The sequence below is a fragment of the Pecten maximus genome, chromosome 12 (assembly GCF_902652985.1).
Source record: "Pecten maximus chromosome 12, xPecMax1.1, whole genome shotgun sequence".
Classification (NCBI taxonomy): domain Eukaryota; kingdom Metazoa; phylum Mollusca; class Bivalvia; order Pectinida; family Pectinidae; genus Pecten; species Pecten maximus.
In genome coordinates, this window is record NC_047026.1 from 6,635,875 (window position 1) to 6,655,720 (window position 19,846).

At 33.6% G+C, this 19,846-nt stretch overlaps 2 protein-coding genes across 2 annotated transcripts; both read left to right on the plus strand.

The window, feature by feature from the left end:
* The first annotated feature begins 579 nt into the window (after positions 1-579).
* On the plus strand, positions 580-15,855 carry LOC117339553 (zinc finger protein 236-like). The gene is given in 3 exon segments (XM_033901232.1): positions 580-646; positions 11,981-12,988; positions 12,990-15,855. Coding segments are annotated over 2 exon segments (3,792 nt in total). The 5' UTR covers positions 580-646; positions 11,981-12,031; the 3' UTR covers positions 15,825-15,855.
* Positions 15,856-15,866: 11 nt separating this feature from the next.
* Positions 15,867-19,458, plus strand: LOC117339552 (zinc finger protein 761-like). The gene has a single exon (XM_033901231.1). The coding sequence runs from the start codon at positions 15,896-15,898 to the stop codon at positions 16,535-16,537; it is 642 nt and encodes a 213-aa protein (XP_033757122.1). The 5' UTR covers positions 15,867-15,895; the 3' UTR covers positions 16,538-19,458.
* The last annotated feature ends 388 nt before the right edge of the window (positions 19,459-19,846 follow it).

Below are 19,846 nucleotides of genomic sequence, written 5' to 3' on the forward strand. Positions count from 1 at the left end.
CAAACAAATCCGATTTCGATAGCAGAAGATTAAACTGTTCGCTGCACAAAAACACACTGCTATTTCTAATGTTCGTTATATCCTGTTCCATGGTAAGCTTTCTCCGTTCGATCCATTGCCTTCTGGAAAAAAATATTCGTTTCTCTTGAGCTATCGGAATCGGAAGAGACTTTATAAATACATTTTTTTAACTGTCAATAATATATGTATGTATAATATTTCACAATACTGATTAAGAAAAGAGAAAACTGGGAATTAAAATCTTCTTGAGTCAAGAATGTATTTCTGAGTGATTTGGCTTATCATAAAATTATCTTCAATGGATAAATCATTGTTTCCATATAATAATACAAATTACATCCTACTGTTTTAACTTATCTATTGTTGTTTTCCGATTGACGTAGCAAACAAGACAATAATAGTGGACCTAGTTATCTAGACATTTTTATAATAAATTTTCTGTTTCCTCTTTAGCAAAATCACAATTTACATAGAAGTCTAGTATTCATTTATTTATAATTTATTCATTGCCGGAAAAAATGGAACGCGCGTTTTTTTTTACTGTTGTGCCATTGTAAACTTCCGGTCAATGAACAAAAGAAAATATTGTGTGAAGTTGCAAGCAGCGTAAACAAGCATTTTTTCGGTGAGTATGCTTTGTCAGTTTAACGTTCACTTTGCTTCATTTCTGCGGTAAAACCATAGTTTTTACAAATCAGCTTTGAAATGTAAAATAATTCAAAACATTTAAATAAATAGACAATACGTAGGTATTATATACCGTGAGCGTGAATATATATTATTAGAGCATGACTGAAGTGAAGTCATGAAGTTATGACGCTACAAAATCAATAGTACTGTACGTACGTAGTACACCGGGTATTATCTATATGAATATTATAAATTCTTATTGATAGAGCTAGAACTTCAAACTGTTATGATAAATTAAGGAACATGTGAAAAAAATCAATGAATCTGTCCATGGAATCTAATGTTAAAGAATACATGTAGTCCGTTAAGAAAAAGATTCATCTTATATATATTCGACGAACTATCACTATATCTGTCTATCTGTCAAAATTTATTATATAATTTGATCAATCATTAATAAATCATTATTCTTTAGGCCTACAATACAGTAAAAATAGTATATAGGTTTTTTTTAAATAAATATTTTTGATAGAATGTCAAACAGCAATGCATGTACAAATCGTTTTACAAATCCACCACAATGTAAAATGTCCCTTTATATAATTAGGAATGTGAGTAGCTTGGGTGTAAGTATTTTCCTGTCACAATAATGGCAAGGAGAAAGAGTTTGATGAGAAAGGGACGTTTGTAAGTGGAATTACTCTGTATCTGTCTTTCACTAGTAAGTTAAAAAAAAATTGTGTCCCATAAAATGATTATTATATAAGCTTATATTTGAAAAAGATAAATCATGTGGACTTTTTTATATAATGCTTCAACACTCCATGACATTGTATGCACTTGCCTTTTTTAATGATTTTTTTTTTTTCAAATCAAATTATTATCAAATTACATTGTATTAGAACAACAAAGGTACAATTGTACATACTTTATTTTAAATACTTTTGATATTAGGTAATTGGATTTTAAAAACAATGAGCAAGTTATTTTCTGACAACTTTGTGTTTGATTTAGCAAAACATTTAAGGTCTCCCTCAGATATTGGCAAATACATACTTTAATGATTTATATATGCATTAAATATTTAGCCTACTAGCTAAAGGAATTATACATTAAAAAGATCAATCTTGATATATAGTGTAATTATATTGTATAAAACAGCAATTTGTTTTCACTTGCAAATATACTGTATTATATTATCAAGTTTCTGGAATGCAAATGTTTCCAGTTCTAAATCTGGTCTCCTTGTTTTATTTCTAATTGTCACCATGCAATATAATGTGAAGATTGCTTTTATAAAAATTAAAGCATACCTTTTTATATCTACACTTTGTTATTAGTTATGGTTTCTGAAAATGACTAACAAAACATAAATGATATTCATAGATTCCTCACAGATTGTGTACAGTCATAAGAGATTAGTATTTATAATGCTAAGTTATGTAGAAATCAAATAATGCATGAACATTTATGTCAAATAGACATGCCCTTGCAATCACAAGAGTCGATCTATTAAAACAACTTTTGTCTGATAGGTCTACTAATGAACACATTACTTCCTCTTTGAAATGTATATTTCGTTGAATAAGAAGCAAGAGTTGCATGGTATATCTTTACAACATAATAATGAACATTTTGATATGTGCTGACATCTTTATAATGCTACAACATATTGACTATATAGTATATCTAGTTATATGAAATATGCATGCAATTGATATATTGCTTTCCTGCATTACCAATTTAAAATATATATATGTTTATATGCATTTGGACATGACATCTGGCCTGCATGAACACAGGAATACATTTTTACAGGTGTCTGTATGACATCACCTTCTGTAATCATCGATGACTCATACAAATATATTCAGGGACATAGATATAGAACTTCATGTTTATTACATTCAATAACTGGTTAGAAATCGTATTGGTTCCTTATATCAAGAAAAAATAATGAATGCTGCGTTCCCTGTTTTTGTCCTGACTGTGACAAAATCGTGAAGTAAGACCATGGTATTACTTTTTACAGTGGTGACAGCGTCATTGTCATCATTTCCCTTTTTTTTTGCAGTTATATCCATTGTTCAAAAAGTATAGTTCGCTCCCAACTAAAACCAAATGTCATACATATCTAAGTGGCCATTAAGAGTATGAAATAACCATATGCATATTAGATTTTGGGCAAGTGAGCTTATGTCGTACTGGTGTGGGGCCCATCGCCCATCTGTTGGTTCGGCGTCAACTTTTTCTTTTAATAACTTAATTATAAGCTTCTTCTCAATAACCAAGAGACCCAGGGACTTGATATTGGTCATATAGCATGCTGGAGTGAAGGGCTACAAAATTGGTCAAATGAATGACTTTGATCTTCATTTAAGGCCACATGGGTCAAATAGATTAGAATTTTTAAACAATTTCTCAATAACCAATTACAAGAAGCCTGGGGACGTAATATTAAGCCTGTAGCATGTTGGGGTGAAGGACTACCAAGTTTGTTCAAATGAATGACCTTGACCTATATTCAAGGTCATATGGGTCAAATAGGCTAAGGTCTTCAAACCTAGCCTACTCAGATATTTGAATAAAGTCGTAATCAGCAAAGTATCTGCAGAAATGGCCTAGATCTATTTCAAAGTTGCTGTAGACCCAGGTGAGCGATACAGGCTCATATTGGGCCTCTTGTTTTTTTTTGTTTTTTTTTTTGGGGGGGGGGGGGGGGGGGGGTTGGAAAACATACTGAAATATTAGTGAATTTTGGAGTTTTCTTAAAACTGACTACTAGGACAGGAGAGACATGTAATTCTAGCTTGTTAATATTTTATATATACGTTTACACATCGTGATAGCTCTTAGCTCTGGCTGCTAGAAAACAAGGGGAAAATAGCATTGGGTGTTCTACTCTGTTATAATTAATTATACATTGAACTGAATCAACCTTACAGATGCAAAATACATGTATGCAACATGTGATTGATTGTATTTCATTAAATTTAGTGTAGATTGTTATTTGAATAAAATATGAAGATTTGAAATATTAATTTTAATAACAATTCTTTGGATTCTGTGTATATATACAACTATGTTAGCTTTTAAATGTAAAAATAAAAATGGTTAAAATAACAAAAGGTGATTAATATTGTTAATTTAACATGTAACTTAAATTAATGATTGATGGGTAGGTCAAAGATTAATTTATGTATACATTAATCATAAACAAGTTATCAGTAAACATTGACAAAGAGTCATATGAATGTCATGGAAAAACTGTTTTCACTTTAGGAAAATAAAGGTATATCCGTGCGCGTGCCCATTCATCCATTGAGTTTTGGAAAGTTTTTTTAGCCGCTTTGACTTGTTTGGTAGGATTTACTGATGTTATGCATGAAAGTTCTTTGGGGAACAAATACCATTGCTGTCCAGTCAAATTGTGCCTCAAAAAAAAAAATTACATCTTAATGCAGGTTAAGGCATTAATATTGGTAAAAAAAAATCAAAGCTCTGTACAGTTTGACATGCATTGACACAAAGTAAAAACCCATAGCTCTCTATTTCTATGCTATTATCTTTCAATGAAAGGTCTTATTGGTTCGTACAAAAAATTTTGAATATCGTTTTTCAAAATCTTGACATGTTCTGAATTTAACTTCCCTAGATCCATTCACATCCCATCAAAGTCAGAGAACGGGCATACTTGTATTTATGTTTGGCAAAGTACATGTGGTTGTTTATGAATCCATTTTTTTCCTCTTCAATTTGGTTGATAGATAATAGATAATTATTCAAAACAATAAAGATAAACACTTTGTAATATAATGTATTAATGCAAATTATTTGTATAGATTGGTCCATTAACTTCATTCATATATAAATATTTTGTATATGAAATATTTTTACGAGGTACATTGATACATGACTGTATATTAATTGTATATATATATATATCAACCCATGATTTACCTAAGTATGTATTTATTGATTGATGGATGTTTACGTCTTAAAAGTTTTAATTTCCATATCTCCAGTTGAATAAACAATGTTCTCTGCTGACCAGTTGTCAGTAGGTACTCAGGTGTACACAGGTGTGAATCCCTCACCTGAGCATACCTGACACTAGGTTTATTGTCATCACAATCAACAAAGACATTTTCTCATTTAATGGCCGGTATAATTAACAATTAAATCTACTCAGATGAGCACTTGAAAGGGATATAAAACACATATATGCATACATTAATTGTCCACAGGCACAATATAATATACACTGTCAATATCGTACATGTATCTGTATATATGTGACGAGGGCTAATAGCTAGTACATAAACGCAGTAGCTTGTTGAATGTCTACAGATCGTAGAGAACTTTGATTCCGTGGCTTCTGAATTCAAAAGTCAAGGTAGGAATATAATTTGATATAATGCACATCAAGATATTTGGCATTTCGTTAGAAAATATGTTTGATTTTAATACATGTATCAGGTTAACTAAATACATATAAATTTATACAATTTTATATCAGATTTTCATTTTTATAGAAATATTTTAAACTCAGGTATGAATATCAGATAATTTTGTTGTATTATATTTTAATATTGGATGAAATTTATTTGAAAATTATTATATTACAGATAGATTTAAGATATTTATATATTTAATTATGGATTGTTATAATTGTAGAAATATTAAAGATAGATTCTAATACAAGATAATGATTTTAAAGAAGTAAATAACAGGTACATTTTAATATAATATTATTAATTGATAAAACTTGACTGTATTGTAAACTTTTGTTACCGATATATAATTATTGTATATTTTTACTTAGGAATAACATTTGTACATTTTTGTATATTTATTTGTAATCGTAAATATTTTGCTACCTTTTAAACTTATTTGATTTCAATGACAATTCACTTTTTGAAAATTAATTAATCAGGAAAGAGATCTCTCAAATTGAATTAAGTGTGTCTTTTCATTTAAACCATTATTGTGCAAGAATACAGAATTATTTTTATGAGTTTGAATGTTTTATCTATATCATTATCCTGTAAAGTCTAAGCTTATGTACAGCTATTTCAAATTAAAATTTGACCAGCTACCACTAAAAGCGAAATTGAATGATTATGAAATGAATGTCATTAATTAGTATGTTTATTACAAATACTTGTCGATAATTAACTGGATTTATAGTGACACCTCAAGTTCGTTATAATAAACACAGAAATTAATCTATAGAGCTCAAGATCTGGTCTCATTGTTAAATTAATTCATTTGTACTTGATGATAAAAACATAAACTTGTCAACAACAGAAACCATACCAATGGAACATGACAAATAATATATATGCAATCATTTTCTGATCCAAACTTTGTATTCAATGCTTCGTTACTTGGAACCGTACTACAGGAGTAAAATGTGAGATAGGATTTTAATTGGAATGAAAAATATGAATTTAATGTTTTTATGACAAATACTTAAACAATGATAAGTAAATTAGATAAATTGATAACTTGAAGTGAAAATATAATTTGTTTAAATCCAGCATTGACTGTTGATGAAATCTTCAGAGCTATTATATATACAGTATATATGTAAATGTTTTTGGTGTGAAATATGCTTGTTTTTCTAACAGGATGTTAGCCAGAGAACTGTATCATACTTTAAGTTGGACGATGACCGATTCAAGGTTTTTAGCAACTCATGATTATAATTCAAGTTTTTAGCAACTCATGAAATCTTTAATTTCTAGATCTCTGATGTTTTAATTAATAAATATCCTTCATCTGTAATCAAGGAAAAATTCTTTCTCTGTTAACAGCTGACCGTCATATCTGTGTAGTTTGTGTAATCTCTCATCTTGATTACTTAAATTTCAAAATCTGTATACTTAAGAAGTTAAATCTCACACCAAAAAATTCTGAAATATCAAACAAATTATCGTCAAGTAATTTAATGTTGATTTAAATCTTGATAATTAAATTTGTGTTACATTTCATGTTTGTGTCTCTGATATACACAACATGCATTTGTGGAGCAGACTTTGAAAATTTGGTTCATTTTTTCTTCCAGTGCCAACTATATTCTACCTTTAGGCATCATATCACTTCTATATACAATCGTGTGGGATTTATTAATTTACATATACTTTTATGTGGCGATATAGATTTATCTCAAGATATTAATCTATATATCTTAAATCATGTTTACTTATATATAAAGAGCACTAAAAGATTTCAACTATTATGATTATGTTGCTCATCATTATTTTCCATGTCTTTCCTTTATGAATTTGTGTGTAAGTGAGTGTGAAAGGTGTGCTGTTTAGACTATGTATAATTATTATACCTATCTGCAACCGGTCTATGGAAAAGACTTACATAGGGTAATCCTGTTGTCTGATCCTATTATTTCATATATATAAATATTTAAAATAAAACTTAACAAATGATAATAATATACATAAATAATATTTAAATTTCTAATATAATTCGGTTTATTGATTGTATGTATATTGAACATGTATTTGTATATATTTTGAATAATAAAATAATTTTTGAATTGAATATATATACACAACATAAACAAGATGTTTCTGTGAACTGATATATGGTGTATAAAGAATTAAAACCGACATATAACAGCTGTTCATGGTTTGATGAATGAAGATGTAAACAATTTTTGTCAAGATTAATACAAAATATCTTGCTTTTAGACTCCCATTATGCTATAACTATAAATAAATAAAATGAATTGAATAAATAAAGAAAAGATTTTGATATAAATAAATAAATAAATAAATAAATATGATATTTTACTCCTGCACCATTTTAAAAAGATAACTTCTAAAATATATATATTTTCTTCAGGACATCCAGTAGACCTTTGGGAGTATGTTTTTGACTCCCTAAAATCATATTTGACTCTTAAGTTTGAAACCACCAGTCTATTAAACATATTTTTTTACCCTCATCACTTTTCTGAGAATCAAAATGGAGATCACTGTTCCTGTTAATAGATTTTTTAGGTCCTCATGCATGTACTCTATAATGACTTCATTAACTTCATACAAATTACTTACAGCTATTTATAATATCTCTTGTACAAAATTGCATTTCGACCACCATGGTGAAATCGAGGTCACTGCTTCTATAAATAGATTTTTCCATTCCATGCCTGTCCTGATTAGAGATTTAATATACAGTTACAGGCATCATCACTTTTACAACTTCAGGTTTCATCTATGGCCAACTGAGGTCAAAATTGAGATATTTTGATGACTGGCAAATATCATGACTCCCAAATCTCACCATCCCACCCCTATGTATAGCTATACCCACGTTCACGCTCCAACCAACAATCCCCTTTACTGGGAGCTCATCTTGAGGTATGACATATGTTAAGGGTCAGAGAAAAATAATCATTATATTTCTTTTATGTGGTTGTAAGATGAAAAATACTCAACAATAATCATTAAATTTCTCACAGCTGATGGTGATTTAAAATGAGAAATATTCACCAATAATCATTTAATCTCTCCCATATAGTGGTAAAATGAGAAAAAATACACCAATAATCATTAAAGTTCTTCCATATGGTGGTAAGCTGAAAAATATTCACCAGTGATCATTATTTCTCCCATATGGTGCACATGGTTAACATTGAAATATTCACTAATAATCATTAAATATCTCCTATATGGTGGTAAAATGAAAAATATTCATGATCGCCAGTAATCATTAAATTTCTTACATATGGTGGTAAAATAAAAGAAAAAAATATTCACCAGTAATAATTAGATATTTCCCTGCTGGTTGAAAACTGAAAAATATTCACCCAAATGATTAAATTTCTCTCAGATGGTGATGTGATAAATTTCTCCCAGATAGTGGTAATATAAAAAAATATTCCCCATTACTGAGGCTTGTAATTTTAAAATATTATATATGTCTTCAGAAAAATTAAGTCTGGGCCAGGTTTGGCAGTTTATATATCTTTAGAAATTTTTGTAATATTTATCAGGTTAGAGAATTGTCTCCAATTAATATTAAGTGTAAAATGGTATAATAAACATATTCTTTATCCGTATGTACAATTCTTCCATTTGGCCGTAACACATACGTAAAATGTTACTTAAAAGTTAATGACAAATTTCTATCAGTATTGCAGTTCATACCTCCTTAACAATGTGTTATTGAATGATACCTATTGTTTTTATAGGTAAAAGCTATTGTGTTATTGGAGCATTGTTTAACAATATGGCATGCTAATGAGTGACATCACCTATAGGTACATATATACACACCACCTGCACTGTCGAAGTATACATGTATGACTATTTTTAAAATGCAATATTATGCATATTTCTTAATGTGCGTTATTCATTAGGTTTCTTGTAAGAATACATATCAGTTCAAAAGAGATAAAACGCTCAAACTGTGACAGTTTGCAAATTAAAAGCAAATTATCTTTTTACCTTTTTTGCATGTCAAGAGAATAAAGTGTATGCAATGCGGAAACAAGACATTGATTTAGAGGGTTCATTATGTACATGAATGAGGTAACTCACATAATAATAATAATATGTATTAGATATTTCATGATTATTAACATCACATGTGTATTGCAGGGAGGTACTTGTCATCTCGGTTTCTCAGGAAGTAATGTAGGAATTTAAGTGAACATGAATATGTATATACTAATTTAATTTGAAAAGATGTACATAATAATTTTGAGGAAGATGACAGAGAAACAAGATGACCAACAGGTGGCCAAGGTGGCCATCTTGAATTTTGATAATTAAAAGTAATTTCTCAGAAAACCCTGAAGAGAGTCATGCTCCTCAATTGATGACAGGTTATGCTTGGTCCTTGAATTGTCTGCACCACATGTTTAGTTTTGAAACTACCCAGATAAATCATTCATCCTTTTCGTTTTCTAAAACTTCATTTAAGATGGCCATCATGGCCTCTGAATAGATAAGACATTTTCTCAACTCAACACAATGTATATATAATACTTATATAAAACATGGATTGTGAGTAGATCTACATGGGAAAAATATATATCAATTCTAAATGTTTTTTTTATAATTTTTTTTATTTTCCAAAAACACATATATCATTAACAGTCAATAATTTTAATATATCACCTGCACACTACTGCCAAAATCTTTTAACAATTATCCTAACTACTCACACTCATCTTCATCCTCATCATCCTCATCATATCATCCTCTTCCTCATCCTTATCATCAACATCACCATCCAATCATTATCATCATCAAATCATCATCATCATCATCATCAAATCATCATCAGCATCACATCATCAAATCATCTTCAATAGTCATCATCCTCATGATGACTATTGATCCTCAATTCTAAATGTTAGTATGTATACTATTCAGTTAACACTTTAGACCATATATATACCACATATTGCAAGGTTTTCATTAATTTGTTGTTTTTTGTTTTATTTTGTGAGAAAATGATGAGTTCTTAGTTTTAGCTTTCATTAATTATGTTCATAGAGTAAATTGTAGTTGATGTTATGACATATATGAATTTAATTTATAATGCTATGATGTAAAATGTGATACAGATGTATACTATTAAGTTTATTTTGTTATCTATCATTCTTACATCATATTGAGGTTGAAGCACAGACATAGATGTACTCTTGGAACTTCCCATTAGCCTGTTATCCCACGTTGTGGCTGAGTGCAAAACCCATATGGGGCATCATGCACAGTTGCCTTTTAGATATAGTTGTAATTTTTTTTATGTAGGTCACTGATCATTTGGAATCAACTTTGTATATGCCGCCTCCCCTACAGATGTTAAGAACAGCCATGTCATGTTGAATTTTGATCAAGTGGATAGTTATAAGTTGCTTTTTTGTTCTCTTTTTCCCTCTGAAGGTGACTTAGATGACAGGTAAAATGGGCCTTGAATATTTAATTAAGACATTGAAAAAGCCTTGAAAAGGCCTTGAATTTGGTTTGACATAATCTGTATGAACCCTGATATGATATATGATCAATTAGATATCAAATGTAATTGAATATTGGTCATTTTACCAAATGGATCAAGCTCCTAGATTATGTATTGGTTGTTATTGACAGATTAGGTTAAGCAATTCACTGATTTAAAATTAAAGAAATATTAACAACTATATCTCTTATGCACCATCCATGCATTGATGGATTAAGAATAATCATATAGGCAAAATTGATAATGTTGTCTGTTGCAGTACCTCATCCATAAAGAAATCTTCCCTCTCGAAGTATCTTCCTCTTTGAGGGACCAATCCTATAAAGGGATGATGCCTCTCCCCTCTAGGGGCCACTTTTACATAGGGATGCTCTCCCACATGAGGGATCACCTCTATAAAAGATCCTCTCCTGCATCAGAGGCAACTTCTATAAAGAAACTCTTCCTCGTGAGGAACCACCTCTATAAAGGGATCCTCTCCCTGTTGAGGGGCCACCACTATGAGAGGATCCTCTCCATGATCAGCCATCTCTTTTAAGAGATCATCTTCCTCACGAGCAGCTACCTCTATAAATGGATTTTGTCTCTCATGAGGGGCCACCTTTGTAAAGATCCTCTCCCCAATGGTGGACCCGTTCTGTAAAGGGGTTCTCTCCCTAATGAACTGCCACTTCTTTAAAGAGATCGTCTCCCTCATTAGGGGCCACCTCTATAAAGAGATCCAATCTCTCATGAGGGGCCTTGTTATAAAGGGATCATTTTCCTTGTGAGGGGCCACCTCTACATAGGAATCCTTTTTCCTTATGAGGGACCACCTCTATAAAAGAATTCTCGTTCCTCATTAGATACCACCGCTAAAAAAAAATCCTCTCATTTTTGAGCTGCAACCTCTTTAAAGAGATCATCTTCCTCATTAGGGACCACTTCTCTGAATAGATTTTCTCTCTCATGAGAGTCACTTCTGTGAATGTTCCTTTCCCTCATGAGGGGCCACCTCTATAAAGGGATCGGGTCCCTCGTGAGGGGCAACCTCTTTAATGGAGTCCTCTCTCTCGTAAGGGACCACCTCTATGAAGGGATCGGGTCCCTCGTGATGGACCACATCTATAAAGGGATCCTCTCCCTTGTGATTGACCACCTCTATAAAGGCGTCCTCTCTCTCGTGAGGGACCGTGAGGGATCCTCTCCCTCCTATTTTGCAGTCCTCTTAAGAGACCATTGTTCCACAAGGCATGTTTACCTAATATTTCAGTCTTATTTTTTAAATCTCTTAATCTTCAGGAGCAGTAGGATGTTTAGCCAGTCATTTCATAACTCTTATTTTATATATTTCCAGATTATTTCCCAGTGCTCAAATTTTGAGGAACTTTTGGATGTCGCCGTCAAGATGGCAGAGACTGAAGATTTCAGAAGTCATCCTGAAGAAGGTGAATGCCTTACTCCAGACGAGAAGCCATTGTCAGTTAGCAAGAGATGTGAGTTTAATATGACGAACCCTGGATCGTATGATTACAGCTCCAGTTTGAAGACTTTGCTGTCACATGAAAGTTCAAATCCCTTGTCGGGCCAGAGGGATAATTACAAGCGTGACATATCAGATGATAGTGATACTGAACAACAAAACGACAGTGGTACCCCGAACGACAGGATTGACTATTTTAATGGTTGTGAATCTGATAATATCAATATCTCCCACGCAGTACATTATCATGATGATCACAGCGAAAGCGAAGAAGAACGGCTAATTGAGGACAATGAGGAAGAAGTGGATGTAGATGCACCATTAAATGTTCAGAAACTGGAGTCAAAACAACATTATGATATGGCGGTTCCTGTTTGTGAAGAAGATGGTGTTGATCACAAAAAAGTAATCCAAAATGGCCATTCTCATTATCAGGAAACCAGTCTCCATCAAGAATCACCAACTGAAGGCAAGCCAGCTTTACATAACGGAAATTCAAGTTCTGTTCAACCTGACGTTGTGCAATCAACAAATCCGAAAAATCTACCTTATGTCTGTGAACATTGTGGGAAAGGATTTCACGAAAAGGGGCATTTGAAATATCACACAAGGACGCATTCTGATAAAAAACAGTTCACATGTGACATTTGTAATCGCGGGTTTCATTTTAGTTTCAATCTAACGAAGCATCGTAGGACTCACACCGGGGAAAAGCCGTATTTGTGTAATTATTGTGGGAAAAAGTTCAGTCATAAGAATAGTTTGAACCGACATGTGACCCTCCATACAGGATTTTCACACCAGAAATGTAAAATTTGTGACCAGGATTTTTACGACAAGCAAAGTCTGAGAGTGCATCTGATCACACACACGACTGACGGGTGAAAACAAATGTCAGACATGTAACAGGGAATTCAACGACAAGAGGGGCTTCCTTATTCATATGCAGTCTCATGTTTCTGCATTTGAAGCCTCATCTCTCAGCAAAACCCCATCATTTGAATGTGAAATTTGTCACAAAAGTTACACTTTGAGGAGTAGCCTCAACAGACACATGAAAAAGCATGGCACTTTCTTCAACCAAGAATTCAAAAGTGACGACGAATCAGTGGATTCCACCATAGGATTAGATTCTGATCTCAATGATTCATGGAACATTGTACAGTCACAACATTTCCAAGATCGGTTAAGAAACAACAATCACATGATTCCAAGAATTGATGTATCACACAAGCAAGATTTTCGTCAGCAGTTTCATAAAGGAGAACACGGTGAAACCGTCATTTCGGATTCAAAACCTAATTTAGATAGTTCTGTTGATCAAGGTATGGACCTGTCAATGAAGTCGGCTACCTTCAATCATCTACCAGCCACTGCCTCACCCGAGGGAACGAGACATGTCTCGGATGAAGAGAGAAGTGGATGTTTCATGGACGAAACTGCATTGGACTTAAGTATGAAAACTTGTTCAGTGCCACTTACTTTCCCATTAAAACAGGAGTCATGCGAGGACGAGTACAATGGAACTCCTTGGAATGACAATGTTGATACCCAAGTTGACTCGGACTGTGCTCTAGATTTGTCCACGAACAAGTCTAGTAAGAGCTTGCAGATGTCGGACAACGTATCCGGAAAACACCTGTGTCAAAAACCTGAACCAGAAGAGAATGAAAGTCATGACAGTCCGATAGACATGAGGTGGAATAGTGAACCTCAAGAGAGAATACATAAGTGCAAGAAGTGTCCAATGACGTTTGATGATCGCCTGCTTCTCCTGTATCATTCAAAACAGTATCACCGAGAAACCTTGTCTCCAATACCTTTTGATGCAACGCCGCAACATTTTGGAGAAAATATTTCCCAGACATCACATAGTCCTGATGAAATGGAGGACGTTTTGGAATCCAGCAAATGTCCTTATTGTGATGATGTCTTTGCGTCAACTTTGGCTCTCAACAAACATCTGCTTATGCACTTCAAAGACCAGACAGATTTCTGTGAGTTCTGCTGCAGGATGTTCGCAGACAAGGACAAGTTCAAAGCCCACATTGAAATGCACACTGATCAAACTTATGAATGCAGCATTTGTCAGAAACTATTTGAATCCAAGTTTGAACAGCAAGACCATATCAAGGAACACAAAGAAGGCAAGCCATTTATTTGTGGGCATTGCGAGAAATCGTTTCCTATAAAATACTACCTTGAATCGCACATGCGAGTGCATTTCGGAGACAAACCTTTCAAATGTCAGATATGTGGACGAGGTTTTACTCATAGTTTTAACCTGACAAAACATGTGCGAATTCATACTGGAGAGCGTCCATATGAATGTCCTCAATGCCAACGGAAGTTCGCTCAGAAGAACAGCCTGAATCGACACATGTATCTTCATGTCGGTCAGTCACCTTTCAAGTGTAAACTTTGTGACAAGTTCTTTGCCCACAAATTCGCCTTGCAGATTCACATGTCCAAGTCACACGGAATCTTTGATGCTGATTACAGCCAAGAGGAGTTTGAAAATAATGTTACTTCTCTACAGAACGAGAAGTTACTAGCACCGGAGTCCGATATTTTACCACGCACTGACTCATCAAAACTGTCGGATAATGTTTATGCCACGGAACGAATTTCCACACGTAATTTAGCTTCAGACTACCAAACTTCTTTACCAAACATGCCAACTGAAGAAGGTGTAGGTGAAAGTAATACGGACGGAGAAAAACAATATACTCAAAGGCAGCAAGAGCTAGGCAAGGACATTTCAAACGAAAGTGATGACCATAGTGATAATCCTGGGAATTCATTGAGCAATGTTAATGATGAAGCATATGGTAACTCGCGCAGGTCTGCTGAAGAATTACAACATGCTGAAGCTGCGAGGAATATGGAGTCATTGAGTGCGGCGGGCATGTTTATGCCTTGGCAGATGCCCAAAGGTCTTGGGATGCCACCATTTGCATTACCCAATATGCCTATGATGAACCCTAGCATGATGATGTCAGCTTATCTCATGAATTCCTATGTTGAGGCGCAGCACCTGGATCTTATGAGAAAGATACAAGAAAATAAAGGCGTGGAAACAGTATTCAATGAAGATATGTCACATCCAACAAAAAATAAAGCTCCCGAAAATGACGTCCAGTACCGAGAAGCTATTGACGCAGCTCACAACAGTAGTTTAGGTGAGAGTGAGCAAACGCAAGAACCAGATACGCATGTTTGTCAGGAATGTGGAAAATCTTTCAAGAAAAAATACTACCTCAAATCTCACATGCGTGTGCATACTGGCGAGAAGCCATTTAAGTGTGAAATTTGTGACAAAACTTTCAGCTACAGCTTCAACATGAAGAAACACATCAGGACTCACACAGGGGAGCAGCCATACCAATGTAATATCTGTAAAAGACGTTTCAGTCACATCAACAGTCTGAACAGGCATGCGTCCACCCACACTGAGAGCAGTTTCAGCTGTCGATACCCGTTGTGTGAAGCCTCTTTTCCTGATAAGAACTCTTTATATCAACACGTCCTTCATAAACACGGACTTCACAGGGAACTGACGAATCCGGCTGAAATTCGATTTGATGGATCAAAGTTGCAACATCTACCGATTGATACTCATTTTAACAACAATATTGATTCTTCTTTGACCTTTGGAAAATACCTAATCCAAGCGTGGTCCGTGACGGTGTTCACGCGAATGAAACGTCATGTGTGAATGTGGAAGGAAATTCACAAAAAGATCAGGGCCATTCTATCAACGAAACTCCAAATGACGACGAAAATGACATGGACACGCACGATTTCTCTTATGAAGAATACGACGGCGATGAAAGCACAAGTGAAGTTTGTGATCTTTCTGTTGGGAGTTCGATAGGACAAGAAAACGTGTTCAATGTGAATGGTGGATCATTCTATCAAACCAGTGGAAAGGGTGTGTATCCTGCTAACCCTCTGGTCGACGACACATACAAGTTAAACACTGATATTCAGAATCAGACCAAACCTAGGCGTTCTCGAAAGTCATCAGACCCTGCGGTTCCTCTGACCTGCTCTGTGTGCGAGAAGGTTTTCTTGAAAAAGCAGGATCTCAAGTCGCATATGAAAGTGCATTCAGACGCCCGGCCTTTCAAGTGTGACGTTTGTCCCAAGGCGTTTAATCACAAGTCCACGCTGACTAATCATCGCCGTATCCACACCGGCGAAAAGCCGTACGGATGTGAGATTTGTAAGAAAAGTTTCACGTTTCTCAGTAGTCTACAGCGTCACAAACTTCTTCACATGACGGAGTCAACATTTAAATGTTTCGTGTGCGGTGAATATATGGATGATAAACAATCACTGAACAAACACTTAAAAACTCACGTCCAAGGGGGAGAACTGCCTGCCGGGAGAATCCGATCGCTGCAGCTACATAGAAAGACCTATTGAACCATTTTTCGTGATATCACCTTGAAATACTATTATCTTGATGCCTAATTTTGGGGTCATACGGGGAGTTTGACTATATGGGGACTTGTACAAGTCAATGCTGACTTGTGGACATATGTGGGATAAGTAGGATTTGTTGGATGTAGAGCGATTTGAGTAAGTTCATGACTTACTATATTTAGAAAGATTACACGATCTTTATATTCAATCGAGAGAAGCCAAATGTGCCATGTCTTCACAAAATGCTGTTATGTGCACTGTTGATTGAGGTCCCAACTCTTTGTTCATACTCTTTTGACAGAAAGATGGTGTTTCTTTGTACTAGATGCACATGACATAACTGCGAGGTTTTTAGTTTTAATATTGTGGCAAGTTCGAAGAAAAGCACGATTGCAGACAACGTCCCTACCTCGTTTCAGCGACATACACGTGTATATACCGTTTTCTGTAAACAGCATCTTCTATGTTTTAAAAAGAGGCAAGAGTACTTTAAAAAATGTTTTAAAAAACTTGTAGTTGTGTTCAATAATCATGTATGTATATATAATTAAGCGTTTCAGAACTACAGAAGCAATAGCATTGACATAAATGTGTAGAGGCTAGATATACGATTTTGTCTGAATAGCAGGGAATTCAAATGTCGGACCACTTGTATGTCATCTTTGTTTAGTTATTTCATTCTCACAGCAATATTTTTGATATGTTTTTACAGGTATAACAAATTCTACAAAGTGTTCATTTATGGAAATAGGAATATTTTATGCTTATTTAAAGGGATATTTCGCGCAAGTTATAATTCATTAAATGCAATTTATAAAATTTGCACAAAAGCGTCTACCATGTTCTATTGGAAATCATACGCTTTTATTTACCATATAATCAAACATGTGATATTGAAATTGTAGAAATTCTTTATAGACCTTAAAAACGTTCATGTGGCTCTGGTAACGTCATAACAAGTTTGCGTTCATTCGGAACCTGTCGTCATTTTCTTCGCTTTGCAGACATCGGCGAGGTGTTTCTATTGTTTTGCTGTGTATTTGCCGAACGGTATGATAATTTTATATTACATTATGAAAAAGACAGGAAGTAATCCTTATGAAGCAATGAAATCCAAGTAGAAATTACGAATGAACAAATTACACACCTGTGTATTTACCCAATACTTAATAATATCGATCATCCAATTAGCCTTTAGTTCCGGATTCATCAATGCGCTGCTATGTCTATTTGATCTGTTTATATAATTACACGGATATTCCCTCAAATTTCGTTTTCTTTAACTAGTCACTGGAAAGATATTTTGAACGTTACAGCAGTTTTAAAAATGATTAGAAAGTGTTCTTAAAATGTACAGAACAACAGAATTTTTGCAAATTGTGTGAACTATCCCTTTAAAATTTGTACTTATAATTGGATTGTTTTAATATATTAATAACTGTTGTGCCATATATACTGTAAGCCAGTTAATTTCCGTGGCCATTGTTTTTTGCGGTTTTGTTCTTGGTAGTCTAGTTCGCGGCGACCTATTTTCGCGACATTCTTTTAGAATTTACTTGGATACTTGTATTTTACTTGTATACTTGTATACCTATATCATGAACATATTTGCAGTGATTACTTTTCGCGATAGTCCTGACATGCGAAAACCGCGAAAATGAATCGCTCCAAAGAATTTTCGTTGGTTTACATTATTATAAAATTGTGTCCAATGTGTATCTACAAACTGCAGGTTTACAGTAAGCATTTAGTGTTCACTTCATTATTTTGTTGCATAAGCAATTTATATTTACATTGAGATGTGTTCAAATTCAGCTGTTGTTTATATGTCTTTTTTATTGTTAAGTAATGTGTCAATCAAACCTTTTTCAATCAAACTTTTTTCTTGTTCATATGAATGAAAGCAATCGTCACCATTGTGTTCAAAACATCTTCATTGTACTTTTGTCCCTCTATGTTTTTTGAACTAGATATTTTTGTATTTATTTTTTTATAGATTTCCTGGGAATCTATAATTGTATGTGGATAGATTACATGATGCTATGAAATTAAATTATGTAATTTGAACGTGTTTACAATGATTAGAACTACAAATGTATTTATACAATATACAAATTTATGTATTTACTTTGCACTTGGATTTCTTCCATTCATAAATTTGGAGGAGTTGTGACTTTTTTGTTAAAACGTTTCAATTTTAAAATGTATTACAACACTGAATTCGTACATATATGAAAAATGATAATGCATTAAGGTTCATACATATTTACATGCAATTTGTGCATTTTTAATTAATTTATCAGAAACTACACAAAAAGGTTCCAAAATAGCGCTGTATATAAAAATGAAAGAAAGTTGTGAGGACGGTTGTGTATATATAATTTTATTGACATAGTGGCAATATTTACTGATAAACTGGTTCTTTTTGTGTGTTTTTTTTTCAGTTGCGTAGAGGGCCGTAAAATTCAGTCGCAAAATTGATCGATACGAAAAAAAATGACCGGTTTGCAAACCAAACGAAACATAACTTGTAAGCAGCAATTAATAAACACATTTTTGGGAGAACCACAAAAATTTGCACCCACAAAAATAGCCAGTCATACAGAAAATGAATTTGTCATTATTTGGTTGTCACTAAACAGTTTTCTCAGTCCCTGGTGGAACTTAAGAGTAAATGTTTTTATGTATAGTTATATTTTTAATGGTCAAATGAAGCTGATTCAATTCTTATATGATCAGATGTACGTTTGCCGATTCCTGTATAACATGTGTTGTAGATATTTGTATACAAAATGTGTTCAGAGAGTTATACATGAAAACTGTCTCATTTGATTGGTACACGTTTTGCACACGATGTTGATTCAGTGACGGGTACGTGTTTACCTCTTAATTTTGTACAAAATAAATGTTTTAGCATAAAATGTTGTGAGTTCAATTATTATTCTAGAAGAGATATTCTCACTGTGTGTCTAACAATTATCAAATAATGGCACAGCTTCAGACTTTACACACCCGTATTGTTTCTATAAGCTTGTCCAGTTGATGCAAACTTTCCAAAATTTATTTGATTAAGGTAAAATTGTTTCCCTCTTCATATTTTTATATCTTTAGGTCTTGATCTTTGATCTTTCTAACTTCCTTCCTCTAAATTTCCATATTATTGACCCAAATTATTACTGAGGATTCTTGGAAGCTGTTTCTAGTTTCACTAAATAGCCATAAAAGGCGGAAACACATGCATGTTGTCCCTAACATCAATGACGAGTCCTTCAAGCCGAAACAGTGGTACGATGTCCCTAACATCACTGA